This window comes from Polistes dominula, unplaced genomic scaffold (assembly GCF_049000335.1).
Source record: "Polistes dominula isolate Pdom_NZ unplaced genomic scaffold, Pdom_raw_medaka contig_12, whole genome shotgun sequence".
NCBI classification, from domain to species: Eukaryota; Metazoa; Arthropoda; class Insecta; order Hymenoptera; family Vespidae; genus Polistes; species Polistes dominula.
Window position 1 is genome coordinate 5,051,798 of NW_028301116.1, and position 18,277 is coordinate 5,070,074.

The window sequence follows — 18,277 nt, forward strand, 5'->3', positions numbered from 1 at the left end:
GTTATGTATCCAGAAAATATTTAGTTTTGTTAAAATTTCTATGATCCCATATGGGGTCGCTAGTCACACTTTGATAAGCCCTATAATATATAATAATTATATATCATATATGTAATTATGAAATGTATATGCAAACTTAGAAAATGTAGAAAACAATAACAAAATTATAAATATATATGTATGAATGTATACAAAATATTTATAATAGAAAATATTTTATTTAGTTAAACATTCTTATTTATGAAAGTCACTAAGAACAAAATGTAAGATTTTATATTTTATAATTTAACTTCTTCAGTATTTTGTTAAATTAGATGAAAAGTATTTCAGAAATTTCTATGTTTTTCTCTCATTCATTGTTTTTCTTTCATTTACATCACCACTATCTTTTTATTCATCGTGGCTATGTTTATAGTTATTTATCTGTAGTATACAATCGTTTGTACAATCTCATTGGTACTTTTTTCAACAATTTCCCGCTTGACATTTCTTTTGTACCTTTATCACGTTTTTATAGTTAAGATATAATATTATTTTCTTTACAGTTTTCTTTTTTTATGAAATTCACAAATTTGACTACTTCAATGTATACAGTCCTTCTTCTGAATTATAATAATTTTTATATTTAAATATTACGTCAAAGCAGATGTAGATCCTGTTTTCGTTTTACTGTATAAATAATCGTAAAAATCTTGATGACATGTCCTTGATTCACCGTATTGTGATAATAAAGAAAATAGATGTGCTATAAAATAATTTTCATTAAATTGTATATAATAATTTTCTATAATATTGTATATTCTATTAAAAAATATAAATAAAATTATACCTATACTTATATTCTGTTTTACTAAATGCAAGTGCATCGCTGCTATTTCATCTCGTAAAATTGGATCTCCAAAAGTAAAATATACCATAGTTCGACCAGCTACTGAAGCTGCCATTAATTGTAATAATACTTTTAGTTTGGGATTCCCTCGGAAAGCACCACAACCCCAATTTCCAGTTGCTACTCCAGGTAAATTATCTTTGTACAAATCGCAACCAACAAATCCCACATATGCCTGGATATAAATAGAAAGATTAAATCATAACAATAAAAAAAATTCATATTTTTTGTATAAAAATAAATATTTTATAACTTTATTAAGTTCTCGTATTATTTTGTTTAAATTAAATTGCAATGCTGTTTGACTAAAACGTAGTGCATCAATAGCAACGATAGTGGTTTTGCGCCTTCCACTACTATCTCGAGGTGTTTCATCAATAAAGTCACCAGTCCACTTGAAACTGTTACTGTATCCTTCGTATTTGCTGTATCTTTCAATACCACTAACAACAAGAGCTTCCGTGTCATCTAAAGCTTCTGTAACCAACATGGTTACCATAAGTTCAGGACAAATAACAAAGCGTATTTCTTCTTGTACGCAACCCATTGTAAGTACACCTCCACCTACATATCTATTATAAATGATATTATATTTCATTAAAATAAAAAATTAAATTAAACTTATTAGTTGAATAAATACAATACCTATTAGCGAAATCGACTTGAAGAAGACCAGCTCCATCATTATCTATTGTTCCACTACTAGTAATATGTAACGGTAAAACTTTTTTCTCAATATTATCCCATTTTGGAAAATCGTGTTTTGGAATATAACGTCGTTGAATCGTTATTACTCCTTCCGGAACTAATTTATCAAAAAATAATGGAGTCTAAGTTCCAAAAGATTTTTCTTTAATTAGTTTTTTTTGTGTAACGCAGATATCAACAATTGCACTCACCTTTGCTTGTTACTCTTCTAAAATAATGAAAGATGCATTTAAATTTTTCCATTACTGCCTCACGTCGATTAGGCTTATCTTTTCTAATTGCTGAGAAAAGTCTACAATTAAAATCCTTTCATTAAAAAAGCAAAATATTAATTTACACGTCGTAATACACATTATTACACACTATTATAAAGAAAAGTATTTTATTATTATTATTATCATTATACCTATTAAAATTGATGTGAGGATAATTTGAGTATTCGGACGTAGGACTAGAAGAATTGCGTCTCGGAAATGTACAAAAAAATGCATTCGCTAATAAACATGAAACTTGTTGTTGACTAAGACTGATAGTTTTATTCGAATGAGATTTCAGGAGAGGTATTGCATCTGTTACTAATCTAGGAAGTTGCAAGGCAAGATCCACCATTTTAGGAAATAATGTTTTAAAAAATGCAGTAACTTCTTCTTCTTCTAAAGTCTTTGTCAAAAAAAAGAAAAGATAAATTTAATAAATATAAAGATTTTTACTACATACTAATTTTAATTATTAAAAATTACCTCTAAGAAAAAATGATGTAACGCTAAGAAATTCCATTTGTTTGTATACAGATGATTATACGATAAAATAGCTTTTTCTAATTGATGGCTAGACATAATAGTTTGTAGTAAGGATTCTTGAATTATTTCCCACCGATATCGGCAATGGCGATTGTCTCCTTGCTAAACAATAATTTATTAATATAGATTTTTCTCTTTCTTTTATTTTATAATTGTTATTTTGTTGTATAGAAAATACCTGTTCATTAGGATAAAGGCTATAAATGGAGTACGGCATATGTACATAACCTTGGCTCCATTTATTAGTTAAATAAGAAGGATATGGTTCTGGTGGTCCCCGTGCAGGTAATGGTAACTATTTTAAGCATTTAAAATATTATTTAAAAGCATTATTTTAGTAATCAAAACCATACGTTGTATGAACAAATAATAAATTACATAGTCAATATTATTACTTTTATTAATACTGTATGATTTGCGGAAGGCTTAATTGGTGGAAATTCTTGACAGTCGTAAGTACCTAAGCCCTTATAAATTTCATTCATACTAACTCCTTTCCACTCAGGAACGTTATTTTTTATAGGTTCTGATTCAATAACACTAATAGATGTTGAGCTCGCTTTAAAAAGTAATATAAGGAAAAAGCAATTTAGTAGATCGTACTAACTTATGTGCGTTAAGTTTGAAAATTATTTAATATAAACTTACATTTATTTGAACTAAGTTGAGAATTCCCACTTATGGGAATATTATCATCAGAAAAAAACTCTGACAGAAATATCTCATCATCTATAGGAAAATCTATTTCTGACATTTTTTCTTTCTAAAAAGATAAAAAACAGATTGATTAATTATTATTAATAAATAATAATAAAGATAAAAAAATCATATTTTAATATACAGATATAATTTAATTTAGAACATTGACATTTTATTTCTAATAACATACTTACGTGTTTGATGACATAAAAACATGTAATATTATGACTTATGAGTAATCAAACTTAGAATGTAAATAAAACAACGTTGGTTATATATAATTGTAGTATTAAATTATTTAAATAAAGCTTATAAAAATACACACATATAAATGATCTAATAATTGATAATTATTTAATATTATTTTTGTTTTCAAGTAACCACCAGTTCACTCCAGAATCGTCAAAGAAAACTAAATGACTGTGTAAATCATTTCTATATATGTAGTCTTTCAACACTAACTTCAGACAGCATTCACTCTTGTATGTATATATGTGTATATACATGGCTTCTTACGGTTGAGTGAATCGTCGTACATTTTTTTCAATAACTAGCGAATTAATAATTTTTTGATATTTTACTATAAACTTTTTTATTTAAAATGACACAAGAGAGGAGAAAGTGAAAATAATTGCAGAGCTCCATGTTAAAAATATACCATAACCTTAAACCTTCGTAAGAAATAACCTTGATAAGTATTTATATACTTACATACTAATCCCTAAAAATGATGAAAATCGGTGAAAGGAAATAAGTAAACTTTTTTATATGAAGTTTTCATTTCTTAAATTATTATTATTATTATATTTTTTAACGATTTTTTACCTTATATCAACACTATAAATAACACACTAATAAAAACAATAGAACGAATTACTTCTTATGATAAAAAATATGTCTATCTTGTAAATAAAAAAGGATCAATAAAATCAAATACACGTAAAATTTGTATGAATATTATTTATGCTATTTCCAATAATAATTTATTATTTTCTGAAAATAGGCGAATAAATTTGAATCATTTTAATGCGTTGAACAAATATATATATATATTATTATTAAATATAAATCTGAATTGTGTAATGTATATCAAGATATACATAACTATTTTTCCATAATATTTGGCCTGAAATATTTTAAATGCGATAAAGAGTTAGAAAAAGAATTCTATATTATCTTAACATTTTAACAGGGGCAATAAAGCCTATTAAGTGAATCTATTAAATCTGAGTTGTGAACAATACTGATCTTAAATAAAAGAAGACGTAGATCATAAAATGTCATAGATTACTTTGAAAAAGCTACGTATTCTTTCATTTAAGTATCGATAAAAATTCAGGCTGACATATCTAAATATCCTTTTGCAAAACGATATATTATATTTCATATAATATATTTTGAATATAACTCGAGATAGTCTATCGCGTTTGTACTTTAAGTATAACTACTTATTATCTCTCTTTTATGGTTATTGAGGTATTCGATTACGCAAATATGCAAGAATTTCCTCTGTACTTTTGGCTAAAATAGCTTGTCTTGGATTTTTAAAACAATTTCCAGATAACATGAGTGACCTGAAAATTAAAAAAATAAATTTATTTCAATAATAATAACACATAAATTTTATTATGTATTTACCTTATATTTGTTAAAGTTCCTAATTCTGCTGGCACATTGTCAATATTGTTGTTTGCAAGATTCAAAACAGCAAGTTTTTTTAGTTTCTTTAATGACGGAACATCGATATTCGTTACCATATTATCATTTATCACTAACGTTTCCAGAGAACTTATTTCATAAATATGTTCTGGTAGTTCTGTGAATCTATGATTACAAATAAAATTACATGCAAGCATAATTCCGCATGAAAATATTATTTACATCATACTTGTTATACCGTTGAGAATATTTTATTGTTATATGTGAATGAAAACAAAATATTAACAAAATTATATTTATTATACCTGTTAAAAGAAATATCAATATTTCGTAAATATTTTAGTAAACCAATTGTTGATGGTAATGATAACAAATGATTTTTGCTTAAATCCAGTGCCTGCAAATGTTTATATTTTTCACCAATCCATTCTGGTAAATGTGTTAGATTATTAGATGTTAGTTTCAAATCTGTAACTGTTGTTATTACAGAAAACATTTCAGATAATTCATGCATTTGATTTCTACTTAAATCAATTAAAGTTACACCCGCTGTATTTGCATCTTCTAATACTTCTATTGGCAACTCGGTTAAATTATGACCTGCTAGACTTAACATTCTTGTATTTTTCATCATATATCTAAAATTTTGTTGTAACAATATAATACTTTTATATTCTGAATACAAGTACCTAACAATTAATTTTTAATAACGTAACATGAAGAAATAGATATACAGTACACACTTGTTTGGGTATGCAATTGTGCTTGTATTCGATAACATTGAGTCATTTACATTTATATTAGCGATGTCTACACTTTGTTGTAAATGTTTTAAAATGCGGGATGTACCACATCGTATTATATCAGCTCTTACATTTTGTATATTATTTTCTTCAATAGAGAACTTTTTTAAATTTGGCATTATACCAATGCATACTGGTATTCTGCAAGTAAATAAAATTTCAATGATGTCTTGTTTACATTAAATATATAAAGAAATGTATTCAATTACTCACAAAGATATATTATTATTTGATAAATCAAGGTACTCCAAATTTATAAATTGAATTATTCCTTCCGGAATAGCTTTTATGTTGTTATTCCTTAGAATTAATACTTTTAATTGTCTAACTTCTTCTAAATGCAACATATTAATATCCTGTTAAATAATTTGAATTAAATTATTCATTTCTTCTAAGAATGTTGCATTGAAAACTCATTGCTTCTGTCTAATAATACTTAAAGGGTACATACAACGATATTGTTTTCTGATAAATGAAGTTCTTTTAATGCGACACATCCAGATAAATCAGGAAATATTGTTAATTTGTTATTTTGTAACATTATTATTTCAACTTTTCGTAATTCGTTTAGAGATGGTAATTCTTTTAATTCGTTATAACTCGCAATCAACTTTTGTAATGCTATGTAAAAGAGAATATTTTTACGTACATTTAATGTCATTCCCATATGATATTATTGAACTAGCGATGATTAAACTCACCTCTCATACTCATTATATCAGGTGGTAAATTTTTCAAAGAATTATGGCTCACATCCAAAAAAATAAGTCTAACGAGATACCCCATCCCGATAGGTAATTCAATTAAATTATTATGAGATAAATCCTACATATATATGTATAGAATTGCTTATTATATGTATGAGTATATAAATAATTCTAATGCTATGTATAATTAATTTACCAAATGGCTTAGCATAATTAAATCAGTTATTCCAGTGTCTAGCTCTTTTAAAAGATTGCTCTTCAAATTTAAATTATGTAATTCCAAAAGACGGTAAAATTGAGTAGGTATTTCTTCTAATTTATTATGTGATAAATCTAAAGTTATCATTTTCGTTAGATTTCCTATTTCCTTTGGCAATTTTTGTAATAAGTTGCTGTGTAACTGTTTAAAATTATTTTTAATATTTATAAAAATTAAACTATAGTATTTTTTGCTGTAATTTAATTCTATTCTTTACGCATGTATTAGCATAATAAATTTTACATTTTTTAAAAATATTCAATAACTGGTATACGTACATCCAGTTCTGTAAGATTATTTAAATTATCTATTTGTGCATCAATAGTAGTTAGACTATTACAACTTAAGTTTAATATTTTTAAAGGTTCTTGTTCCCACCATCGCTGCTCTGTTTCATCGTAGTCAAGTTCAAAATTTAATTCTTTTAATTCATCTTCTGTTAATTCATTTATAGTCCATACCCTACTTGGTACTGAAAAGTATTAATTAAGTACAGCTGATATGAACATTAGCATTTTATTTCATTAATCCTAATATATAAATATGTTCTTTTGAATAAAATTATTTATCACATTTAACATTAGAATATGTTAATTAAATTAAAACATACATTCACACAATATGATAAACTACACAATAATTATAAACATCGAATGAAATCTAATAAATGATACAATATAAAATAAACATAACTTACCTTGACAATATATAATATGCGATTTATATATGAAAGAACTGATATATATATTAAGTTGTGAAACATTAAATTAATGCAAGTGCATAAAAGCATGCAAGGCTGTTTCTAACAAGTCAATTAAATTATTGATATTATAACATTGTTATATTTCCAAATAATTTCTAATTTATAATAAAAATGATAATGTAATTGAGTATGATTATATTATAACGACGATGTTGAACATAAAAAAAATGAGAGACAATGTTTTTTATGGGATATTTATTTTAAATAATATCATAAGATACAAAATAGTTTCTTGACCGTAAACATATATATCAATAAAGCATAATGAAAATTAATCATAAAAATCTGTAAACTAATACTTTAAAACCTAAACGAATGAACGAATATAAATGCATGATTAATCTATTGTATAATAATTATAAAAATGTGGTAATTGTTTATTAAATTTAAATATAGATTTTTGCAATACTTTTAAAACGTAGAAATGATCATCTAATAGACTTAGCAGAAGAAAATGACAATATTCTACGCTAAAGCATTAAAATCTTATCACAAGATTTAAATGATAACGATATTTAAATTCTCAATGGAGACACGCATGCATGAATGGCACAATACATTGACCAAGCATTCTGATATTCTTGAACATGCCTGAAAGAACTATAATTTCTATCGTAATCATATATAAACATATTGATAAGAGATAATAATAATAATAATAATAATATATATATATATATATATATATATTTGCTTAATCTATCAGACATGTTTTAATATAAATACCAGTAAATAATCCTCTCGAGGATAGATTAAGTTGACCAGTTTTTCTTGCACGCATTATCATAGAATTCGATAATTCATCGTTATCGTCATTTTTCGTTCGTTGCTTAAACACAGCACAATGATTTATCTTTTTTTTATATTTACTCATTCTCTATCACATATCAAAACTCGGTTTTATTAATTAATTACGCACTTAGATGATAATAAATGCGGTTTTTTTTTTTGTATTCCTAATAATGATGCATCAACATTTATTTCACCTGCTAGTTTATGATAATTAATTAAGTGTCACACACTACCAACTTGCCCATAGACTTGCATATACCTATGTTAACCTATGAATGGTTTTTATCCATTGTTTCTTTTCAAAATATTTTATCAGCATTCTATTATTTTATATGAAGAGTTCAATTTACATAAATATTATTATATACAAATATATATACATCTATGTATATATATATATATATATATATGTTATTTGCTATACTTTAATCATAGTAAACGAGATTAGATAATAGATTAGATAAAAATTTAAATGTCATCAGAATAGAAAGAAATAGGATGCTGTGATTGGCTAATGTTAAATTTTCGCCAATTCTAAATTTCTATTTCACTCAGGTGGATTTAACTTAATAATAAAAATATAAGTATATCTTTATTGCGTTATTGATTTTTTAAAAATAATTATTGAAATTTTTGTTCTTCATTATTTTTAAAATAAAAAATAGAGAATAATTGTTATCATATCTTTTCTAATTAAAATATGAGAAGGGCGTTTAAAGGGGCGTGAAATAGCCATTTGAATCAGACATAACAATTTTGTGTCATGTGGGAGGCGGATTGGACAGTTTCGATCGGTTTTCTCTAATACCCCGACAAATTTAACTGAACTTTTTTTATTTAAAGTGCACCGACAATATAAACAAGAAACGCTTTATCTTTATTTAGTAGTAATTATTTTAATAATATTGTTAATTTTTAAAGTGACTGAAATAACATATAGTGTGTTTAATATTATATGTTTGATTAAAATTAAAAATTGTGTTTTAAAAATATAACTCTTATATATGTTCTAGTCGAAATTTACAAAATTGAAAAATATATTTTAATTTATATTAATCATGGCAACAAATCTTGTTAATTTATTTTTTTTTAAAAAGCAAATTTGGCTATTTTTATTCATGTTAAGTCAAGTCAGCAGTGGACATGAGGATGACATACACACTATACAATACACTAAAGAAACTTTTTTGGATGAAATCAAACAGAAAAATAGCTTTGTCATGTTTTATGCACCTTGGTATATAAATATTTATAATTTCTATTTAATTTTATATTTTATATTTTTTGCAAATATTATATTTTTATATTATAATCATGTTTGCTTATTGTAATTTGTTTACAAATTTTATTTAGGTGTGGTCACTGTCAAAGATTAGGACCGATATGGGCACAATTAGCGGAGATGTTTAACGAAAGAGATGACATTATTAAAATAGCTAAAGTTGATTGTACCGTTGATAGTACCCTTTGTAGTGAACACGATGTTACTGGATACCCAACGTATGTATTTTAAAGATATGTACAATTTTAACCCTTTCAAAACTATCGGTGATTATATTTTTCCAGTAATATGTAGCATTGAGGTTAACAATGTTTAAAATCTGAATATTTTAAATGCATTACATTGTAATTCCCGTCCTTTATCTACTTCATAATAAAATTTATGTCCATCCTTTACTGGCGTACAGTAGAAGTGTACTAACAAATGACATAGTTGCATTGTAAAGATTAATGTACATACTTTTTCATGTGTGTTTATTACAGACTTAAATTCTTCAAAGTAGGAGAGTCTAAAGGTACTAAGTTTAGAGGAACGCGTGATTTACCTTCATTAACTACTTTTATCAGTGAACAATTGGGTTCTCTATCAAAGGTACTGTTTCTGTATATATATTTAAATTATATATTTTGCTATCGGTGTATATGACTTATAATTATAGGCATACGTAATAATTTAATCAGGTAGAAGATGATACACCATCTCCTCCAGAACCAGTGAATGGTTTGTCAGAATTAACAGAAGAGTCATTTAATTTTCACATTAGGAAAGGTTATCACTTTGTTAAATTTTATGCTCCTTGGTGCGGCCATTGTCAAAAATTGGCTCCAACATGGGAAGAATTAGCTAACAGTCTTCGTAACGATGATTCCGTTAGTATTTCTAAAGTAGATTGTACTTTACACAGAAGTGTATGTGAGCAATTTGAAATAAAAGGGTATCCGACTTTACTTTGGATAGAAGATGGAAAGAAGGTAAAAATTTGGTGTTTATGAAAGAATAACATTTAAAAAATATAAAATCAATCATATATACATTTTTTTAGGTGGATAAATATACTGGTCAAAGAACTCATGAAGATTTAAAGAATTATGTGTCAACGATGCTTGAAAAAAGTGCAGAAGAGTCTACGAACAAAGACGAAAGCTCGGATAGTACCATTCATAACGTATTAAGTTTAACAGGTGATAGCTTTAAATATAGTGTTGAAAAAGGTATTTCATTTGTGAAATTTTTTGCACCTTGGTGCGGACATTGCAAACGTCTGGCACCGACTTGGGAAGAGCTTGGTAGAAAATTTTTTGCTAATGAAGATGTTCATATAGCTAAAGTGGATTGTACACTTAATACCTGCAAGCAGTTATGTTACGAGGAAGAAGTAGATAGTTTTCCGACATTGTACTTATATAGAAATGGTCGTAAAGTTTCCGAATATAATGGATCTCGTAATCTTGACGATCTTTATGGATTTGTCATGAATCATTTACGATCTCACGATGAACTGTAATCACACATATTTTGTTATTATTATCGTCTTTAACATTATGGAAAATATCGTTAAGAAATGTGTATTACAAAGATTTTTATGATCAAAGCTTGGTGATTTGTATATCTTATGAACATATACTATTACATTTTGATCAAAGTATACATGAATACACGTAGGATATTTCTTATAATCTATTCTATAAATTATTATTGCATTTTAAATAATAACGTAACGTAATTTGTTTTTAATTTACCGATGCGCTATAATTATATTAAATACGTGTGCATAGATCAATTTAAAATCCTGAAAGGGTAGTGGCAGAAGGGTAAAACGAACGAAGTAATTGTCCACGTTGTCTGTCTATATATAGAGTTTTTCGTTTAACTATTATTTCTCGTTCCAAATTACCTCTGGCTTTGATTAAACCAGCTTGGGTATCTTCGGCACGTTTTAATTCGTTTAAAGTTGCAGTAACTCGTTCTCCTAAAGATTTAACTTCATCTACGAGTCTGAAGAAAGAAAAAAAGAAAAATACTATTTCGTACGATTTACAACTTAATTATTTTCACTGAGAGAATATAGATAAATATGAAAACTATAATAGATTATAATCTCTATTTTCACTTACGCAAATTGTGGTACATCACGACAACTTTCAACGTTGCGTCGTAACAAACGTTCGGATAGACGCGTTTGTGCCAATTTCATTGCGTTATCCAAACCTTTGGTAGATCCTCGAAGTTCTTCGATTAAATTCTCTGTATTTGCGAGTTCTTGTAAACACTGAAACAAATTTTCTTCCGTATATTTATTCAAACTAATTTGTGTGAAAATATTAGTATAAAAGATAATTTATACTCTTTGCAATTCTTTTTCTAATTGCAGACATATTCCTTCCGTTAAATTGATTTGTGTAGCCAATGCAATATCAACTCGACTCGCTTGATCACGAAGATCTTTTAATGATCTATTATAAATATCATCTAAAGTTGATCTAAGAGTAATTGATCTTTGTCTGACAGTTTCTCCGGCGGATAATACTTCTCGTGTAAAATGTTCGTAACTTGCAGGTGTTGATTGTCTAATATGATATATTAGAAATGTATGAACAATTTATATATTATTCAAATGTATCCTTTTGATGTAACTCACTCGGCTGGAAATCTGGTAGCACCGGGCTTCCATAATATGAAAGGTGATTCGTTATTCATTTTAATACAATTAGTATCAATTTTATAAGCATCAATTTTATCGGTCCAATCATTTTCCATTCTAGCTTTAGCTGCTTTTAATTCGATTAATTGCATTTCTATTTGTTCACGTGTTCTATTTAACAAGTCACGTATCTCCGAGCAAAGTGCTACTTCCTGTATATTACGTAAATAAACTAAAAAATCGTAATATAGAATTTGGTAGCGATCAGATAAACACTCATTTTATACACGTATGTTAATAATCAACTAATTCTAATCTTAATCTTAATTGACGATTTATCAAAGTATAAGCATTTTACTGTTATTATAAAAAGACTGATCTTTGCATTATATACAAAAAAAAGAAAAAGAATCATTAGAATTAAAAAACCATGAGTAAAAAACAACACCGTAAAAAAAAAATGAGAAGATAAAAGTGTACAATTAGAAATGTAATTTGATTGTATTAAACTTTAAGTTAGAAAATTGTTAAATATTATGTCTCAAACCATGTATCTTATAATATGTATATATAAATATATATATACGCCATGTTCGTTTTATAACTTGTGATGTGAGATCATTTGGAATAAAGTGGATCAACTGGACAAATATTTGTTAAGATAATTTTGAGCAACTTATCATTAAAAAGATAAAAAAACTAAAATACATAATTATCAGTAACCTTTGTAAGTTCTTTCTCAAGATCATCTTTAACGAGATCTGATTCAAGACGAGTGGCTCGTAATTGTAAAAATTCGCCAGCTATAGATTCGGGAATAGTTATAACAGAAAGAGATTGTTTAACTCGACGTCTTTCTCCTTCTAATACAATTATTTCTTCTGTAATACTTTGAAGTGCTTGATCTAATTCTAATTTCCATCGATGGATAACATTAGCTCGTGTTCTTAAATAATCTGTTGTTTCTAATTGCTGTTTATCAGCTTCTCTATATACTCTCTCGATACATTGTTTTGCAGCAAATGTTGCATGTCTGAAATCAATATTATGTAATGTTTTCTATTATTTTTTATATCTTATCTTTCAATATGCACTTTAACATATTATTGAACGGTCCCGGATATAATCATGTTTTCACATTTATACAATTTATGTAATTATTGATTATGTAATTATATAATTTATTTAATTTTTAAATTATGTAATTTTACTCTACAGGTTCCATAATGATGACATTCATAATATGAAGTAAAATTAAATTTTATATTTTTATACATTTACGAGCATATGTAAGAGATTTAAAAATTATATAAAATTATATAACTTTAGTTAAATAAAATTAAATGATTATATTTTTTTACTACATTAAATACTATTATTTATAATTAATTATTATATTACCAAATTTCTTAAATTTAAAATATCTTAATAACAATTTTAATTCATTTATAAATATAATCAAGATTTGAAACACATTATTTTTTACTTAATAGTAAATCTCAATAATATGTTAATTAGCAGAAAAATATACTGTTTTTTTTTTAATAATTAAACGTACTGAGCTTTACGAATATTTTCATCAGATTGTTGAAAAAATGTATGATTGTGTGCTCTCCATTCACTTGGGCCAAATCGAGTTATAGAATAGCGATCGGCAACAGGTCGTAGACCTGTTATACCACCTTGTGGAGTATATGTTACTCGACCTGTTGCCCATGGACCTGTTTCATCCATTGGTCCTTCATCTTTCATTGGAAGTTCATCTCCTGGTTGAGGAAAATATAATGGATTTTTCTTTTCATCTGATTCCTTACGAATTTTTTCGACCATAGGACAAGGAAATTTATCCTATAAATAATATAATATTAAAACAGTTTATATACATGTTAATTAATGAGTTAAAAAACATTATTGTTTATAAAAATGAGTCATTTATAAAACTTGGACCATGAGATCATGGACTAAGTAAACAAATTTTTAAAATTGATTTTAGGATTTATTTACTATTACAATTATTAATATTATAAAATAAATTGTTAAAATGTTTTAACTTAATTCTCTGTTCATAATTACTGACATCTATCAAAGGAATTCAAATTTTTTATAATAATTAATAAATCACCTGTTCCTTCACATTTTGCATAAATTGTGTATCACCACACGCATGATTTCTTGTCTCCTCGTTATCTAGCATGTTTTAAATATTATTATTATTATTATTATTACTAAATAAGAAATGATCAAGAATTGTTAATTTTTTAAAACAATATATATACACATGTACATGCATAAATATGTATAAAGATCCAAAAATAAAAGAAATTACGAAGGTCGACAAATATTTACATCTAAAATTTTGTTTTTCAGTTGTTTCTAAGGCTACTTTATCGATCTATCAAGACCTTTAAAATAAAATTCAATTACTTTTTTTCATTCAAATTTTTTACGAATAAATGTATTTTTAAATATGTTGATATATCAAATGAACATTAATAATCACATAATTGACATTAATTTGGATAAGGAAGGATATGATAAAAATAAATATAAATATGCATGAGTTTTGCATGTATAAACATGTAATATACATTATATTTTATCATAATTGATATTACCTTTTGCAAATGTTTCCACGATGAATTGCCAAATTCAAATAGCTATCTCTAAATTATGATTGGTCTATATTCGAGATAAAGTGATTAATATAAGAGAAACGTTGAGATAAAATTGTCCATTTAAACTCATTCGTCGAAAGTATTGGACGATTTAATCTCTAAGAGAAATCTGTTTCTAACCATCATGTCGGTACAGAAAGTCGATATTAAATATACTCAGGTAAATTAATTCTTTAAATCTATTACATAATCTAAAAATAATTATTTAATAATCGTTAAAATTGATAGTTGTTCATTAACAATGAATTCGTGGATGCTGTTAGTGGAAAGAAATTTTCCACCATAAATCCTGCTAATGAAAAAGAAATAGCTCAAATATCTGAAGGTGACAAGGTGTGTATTTCTTTTTAATAATATTTAATATTTATATTTAATAAGATTATTTATTTAAAATATATTTTAATCGATAGGCCGATGTTGATAAAGCTGTGGCAGCTGCGAAAAAAGCATTCGCAAGAAATTCAGAATGGAGAACAATGGATGCGTCGTGTAGAAGAAAACTAATTAATAAGGTATTCATTAATATATTTGAAATATGTTAACATTTTGTTAACGTAATATAGTTTATACGTAAGCATATTATATTTTTCATAAATAAATGTTGCATATATGTATTCAGTTTGCAGATCTTGTAGAACGAGATTTAGAATATATAGCAACTCTTGAAACTATGGATAATGGAAAAACGTATGTTGACGCTTGTAACGATGTCAAATTTAGCATAGAAGTGTTGCGTTATTATGCTGGATGGTGTGATAAAATACACGGCCATACTATTCCTGCAGGTATATTAAAAATGCTATTATCTTTGTACACATATTAGAATAAAATGATATTTTATTATGATTATTTTTTAGATGGCCCTAATTTTGTATTTACACGTAAGGAACCGATAGGAGTCGTCGGTCATATTATTCCATGGAATTATCCATTCATGATGTTAGCATGGAAATGGGCTCCAGCTTTGACTACGGGTTGTACTGTTGTTTTAAAACCAGCAGAACAAACCCCTTTGAGTGCTTTGTATGCAGCAGCATTATCGAAAGAGGCAGGATTTCCACCTGGTGTCATCAATGTTATTACAGGATATGGACCGACAGCAGGAGCTGCTATAGCTGAACATCCGGATATTAATAAAGTTGCTTTCACAGGATCTACTGAAGTAATTATCATTTTTGTTTATAATATTCTTTAATTTTACAATAAAAATATTGTTTCGTCTTTTTTTTAGGTTGGACATTTAATTATGCAAGCATCTGGCAAAAGTAATCTGAAACGAGTTAGTCTTGAATTAGGTGGCAAAAGTCCACTTGTTATTTTCGATGACTTCGATGGCAAGTATAGATATAAATAAATATTACACTGTTTATTTTTATTTATTTAATTTGTATCAATGGAAAACATTAATAAAATAAGTTGATTAAATTATTTTAGTTAAAAAAGCTGCTGAAATAGCCTACAGCGCTTTGTTTATGAATCATGGCCAGAATTGTTGCGCGGGATCGCGTACGTTCGTACATTCTAAGATTTATGACGAATTCATAAAATATGCGAAGCAATTAGCGATGAATAGAAAGGTCGGAGATCCGTTTAATTCTCAAACAGAACAGGGGCCACAAGTTGATGAAGAGATGTTTAACAAAGTTATGGGTTTCATTAAATCTGGAAAAGAGGAAGGCGCTGTACTAGAAGTTGGTGGTGAACGTTATGGTAATGTTGGATATTTCATAAAGGTATTGATATTTTTAAATTTCATATTAAATGATTGCATATATACTACTCTTTATTTAATAATTTTAATCTAATGTATTATAATTATGTTAAAAGCCTACTGTATTTTCTAATGTAACGGATAACATGAGAATTGCAAAGGAAGAAATTTTTGGTCCGGTACAATCTATTTTGAAGTTTGATACTATGGAAGAAGTCATTGAACGTGCTAATAAAACTATGTATGGTCTTGCTGCCGGTGTCTTAACTAACGATATTCAAAAGGCATTAATATTTGCTAAGTCAGTAGAATCTGGAAGTGTTTGGTAAGTAAATAATAATTATTTTTATAATTAGTACATATATGAACAAAAATAATAGTTTATAAAACGGTATTTTGACTTAGGGTAAATACATATGATGCTATAACGCCACAAACACCGTTTGGTGGATATAAGATGTCAGGAATTGGACGTGAATTGTAAGTTATTGATGAATTAAAATTTGTTAAAGTTATTATAATTATAATATATATTTTAGGGGTGAAGAAGGTTTAAAAGAATACCTTGAAACTAAAACGATTTCTATTAAGCTGCCATTGAAGACTGACATGCTTAAATCCATATAAAGTACCATGAATAATTGAAAAAAATTTGTTTTTTTTTAAATCACTATTTTTGTATAGTATCAACTTTTTTCTACTTTGTACAATTAAATTTATATGATTCGTATATAAATGTTACTGAATAAAGTGCTCATAATAGCAACTCTTATAAGTAGTACAAGTTTATTAATAAATATCATACACAATTGTACTACAAGTATTTATTACTTAATTTTTATAGTAGTATAACTACTAACATGTTAAATCCTAAACAAAGGTTTACCTTGTTACTCAGAAAATTTGTTGCCAGCATTAAGGAACATATTAATTTTCTACAGAAGTATACATTCAATTAATCATAATCATCAGGTGGTATTCCTAATTCTTCATCTGTCCATTTTGATGCATCCGGATAATCAAAATGTCCCTAAACATACAACATTAAAATAAATGCTTAACATATAATATTTTTAATGATACTTATTTAGATATAGTATGGGAGTAAAGTATTCGTAAATAATGATCACAGTAACACGCTTTATCTAACAACAAAATGTCTTCGTTGTATGTTTGAGAACGTTTGGTGATTGAATTTGTAATAACTGTTGAAAATCATAAAATGTATCACAGTACTTACAACAAGATGCATATGATCATGCCACAATCTATATAGAAACCACCACCAAGCAAATCCACCAAAAATTTCGGCTGCTATTATATAATTTTTTTTGCTTTTTGCATTTGATGTATCTTCTCTATAACCCCATCTAAATATTTCAGAGGAACATATTTTAAGCAATATAAAATTACATATGTAGTTATAATTAAGTATGGGTTTGCATGTAAGTACAAAAATTATTGAATTATACATAATTAATTTTATCTTTGTTTTTTTCGTAATAAAGACAACTTTGATGACATATTCGTAAAATTAAAAATAATTAATCATATAAGTAAAAAATTAATATAACCTTAATAAAATATTATGTAATACAATGGTACTTACTCAGCATGGGATGATAATCGAACAGGTTGATTATTAATTAGAGTATTTTTTCTTTTAACATGTTTCGAAATGTGTTTTACAAGATTTACACTTCTGGAAATTAACATTGTTACAAAGCACGATTTAAAACGTCATACAAATCTATCACTACTATCGTTATAAACAAAGTTTAATAAATAGATAAGATTTTACATCTTCTTAGAGAGGTCGATTTTTGATGTGATCGAAATGCCCTCTGTAGTTATTTTTTGGAAATAAAAGTCATTCCTTTGGAAATGTC

General features: G+C 26.5%; 6 protein-coding genes across 12 annotated transcripts; 2 read left to right on the forward strand and 4 right to left on the reverse strand.

The window, feature by feature from the left end:
* Positions 1–198: 198 nt before the first annotated feature.
* Positions 199–3,941, reverse strand: LOC107066212 (poly(ADP-ribose) glycohydrolase). Of its 4 annotated transcripts, none has more exons than XM_015320647.2 (11): positions 3,808–3,941; positions 3,046–3,160; positions 2,793–2,956; positions 2,576–2,692; positions 2,338–2,499; positions 2,004–2,257; positions 1,789–1,889; positions 1,535–1,694; positions 1,143–1,461; positions 830–1,064; positions 199–745 (listed from the first exon to the last, which is right to left on the reverse strand). In XM_015320647.2, the coding sequence occupies exons 2-11, from the start codon at positions 3,149–3,151 to the stop codon at positions 633–635; spliced, it is 1,731 nt and encodes a 576-aa protein (XP_015176133.1). In that variant the 5' UTR covers positions 3,152–3,160; positions 3,808–3,941; the 3' UTR covers positions 199–632. The 4 variants fall into 4 exon arrangements, with proteins under 4 accessions (XP_015176133.1, XP_015176124.1, XP_015176142.1 ...); XM_015320638.2 differs by lacking the exon at positions 3,808–3,941 and adding an exon at positions 3,291–3,428; XM_015320656.2 differs by lacking the exons at positions 2,793–2,956; positions 3,808–3,941.
* Positions 3,291–8,424, reverse strand: LOC107066199 (leucine-rich repeat-containing protein 40). The gene is made up of 10 exons (XM_015320601.2): positions 8,014–8,424; positions 6,803–6,996; positions 6,462–6,665; positions 6,260–6,383; positions 6,010–6,179; positions 5,772–5,914; positions 5,499–5,699; positions 5,061–5,393; positions 4,735–4,920; positions 3,291–4,670 (listed from the first exon to the last, which is right to left on the reverse strand). The coding sequence occupies exons 1-10, from the start codon at positions 8,159–8,161 to the stop codon at positions 4,565–4,567; spliced, it is 1,809 nt and encodes a 602-aa protein (XP_015176087.2). The 5' UTR covers positions 8,162–8,424; the 3' UTR covers positions 3,291–4,564.
* Positions 8,425–8,605: 181 nt separating this feature from the next.
* On the forward strand, positions 8,606–11,083 carry prtp (thioredoxin domain-containing protein pretaporter). The gene is made up of 5 exons (XM_015320577.2): positions 8,606–9,316; positions 9,433–9,579; positions 9,844–9,952; positions 10,042–10,332; positions 10,404–11,083. The coding sequence occupies exons 1-5, from the start codon at positions 9,138–9,140 to the stop codon at positions 10,863–10,865; spliced, it is 1,188 nt and encodes a 395-aa protein (XP_015176063.1). The 5' UTR covers positions 8,606–9,137; the 3' UTR covers positions 10,866–11,083.
* On the reverse strand, positions 10,858–14,759 carry Tektin-A (Tektin A). 3 transcript variants are annotated; one of them, XM_015320542.2, is made up of 8 exons: positions 14,618–14,759; positions 14,125–14,189; positions 13,561–13,850; positions 12,726–13,035; positions 12,000–12,214; positions 11,706–11,928; positions 11,476–11,630; positions 10,858–11,356 (listed from the first exon to the last, which is right to left on the reverse strand). In XM_015320542.2, exons 2-8 carry the CDS (start codon positions 14,143–14,145, stop codon positions 11,143–11,145), a joined length of 1,428 nt encoding a protein of 475 aa, XP_015176028.2. In that variant the 5' UTR covers positions 14,146–14,189; positions 14,618–14,759; the 3' UTR covers positions 10,858–11,142. The 3 variants fall into 3 exon arrangements, with proteins under 3 accessions (XP_015176028.2, XP_015176038.2, XP_089032999.1); XM_015320552.2 differs by lacking the exon at positions 14,618–14,759 and adding an exon at positions 14,349–14,552; XM_089176873.1 differs by lacking the exon at positions 14,618–14,759 and having other exon boundaries at positions 14,125–14,196.
* LOC107066158 (aldehyde dehydrogenase family 1 member B1, mitochondrial) lies at positions 14,698–17,166 on the forward strand. The gene is made up of 10 exons (XM_015320508.2): positions 14,698–14,837; positions 14,906–15,010; positions 15,088–15,189; positions 15,297–15,462; positions 15,535–15,839; positions 15,909–16,011; positions 16,112–16,410; positions 16,505–16,713; positions 16,794–16,868; positions 16,928–17,166. Exons 1-10 carry the CDS (start codon positions 14,802–14,804, stop codon positions 17,013–17,015), a joined length of 1,488 nt encoding a protein of 495 aa, XP_015175994.1. The 5' UTR covers positions 14,698–14,801; the 3' UTR covers positions 17,016–17,166.
* Positions 16,119–18,208, reverse strand: Ndufb2 (NADH dehydrogenase (ubiquinone) 1 beta subcomplex, 2, 8kDa). Of its 2 annotated transcripts, XR_016178074.1 has the most exons (4): positions 17,998–18,208; positions 17,629–17,758; positions 17,275–17,418; positions 16,119–16,339 (listed from the first exon to the last, which is right to left on the reverse strand). XR_016178074.1 is itself a non-coding variant. In XM_015320589.2 (3 exons), the coding sequence occupies exons 1-3, from the start codon at positions 18,102–18,104 to the stop codon at positions 17,344–17,346; spliced, it is 312 nt and encodes a 103-aa protein (XP_015176075.1). In that variant the 5' UTR covers positions 18,105–18,208; the 3' UTR covers positions 17,156–17,343. The 2 variants fall into 2 exon arrangements, 1 of the variants encoding a protein (XP_015176075.1); XM_015320589.2 differs by lacking the exon at positions 16,119–16,339 and having other exon boundaries at positions 17,156–17,418.
* Between the last annotated feature and the right edge of the window lie 69 nt (positions 18,209–18,277).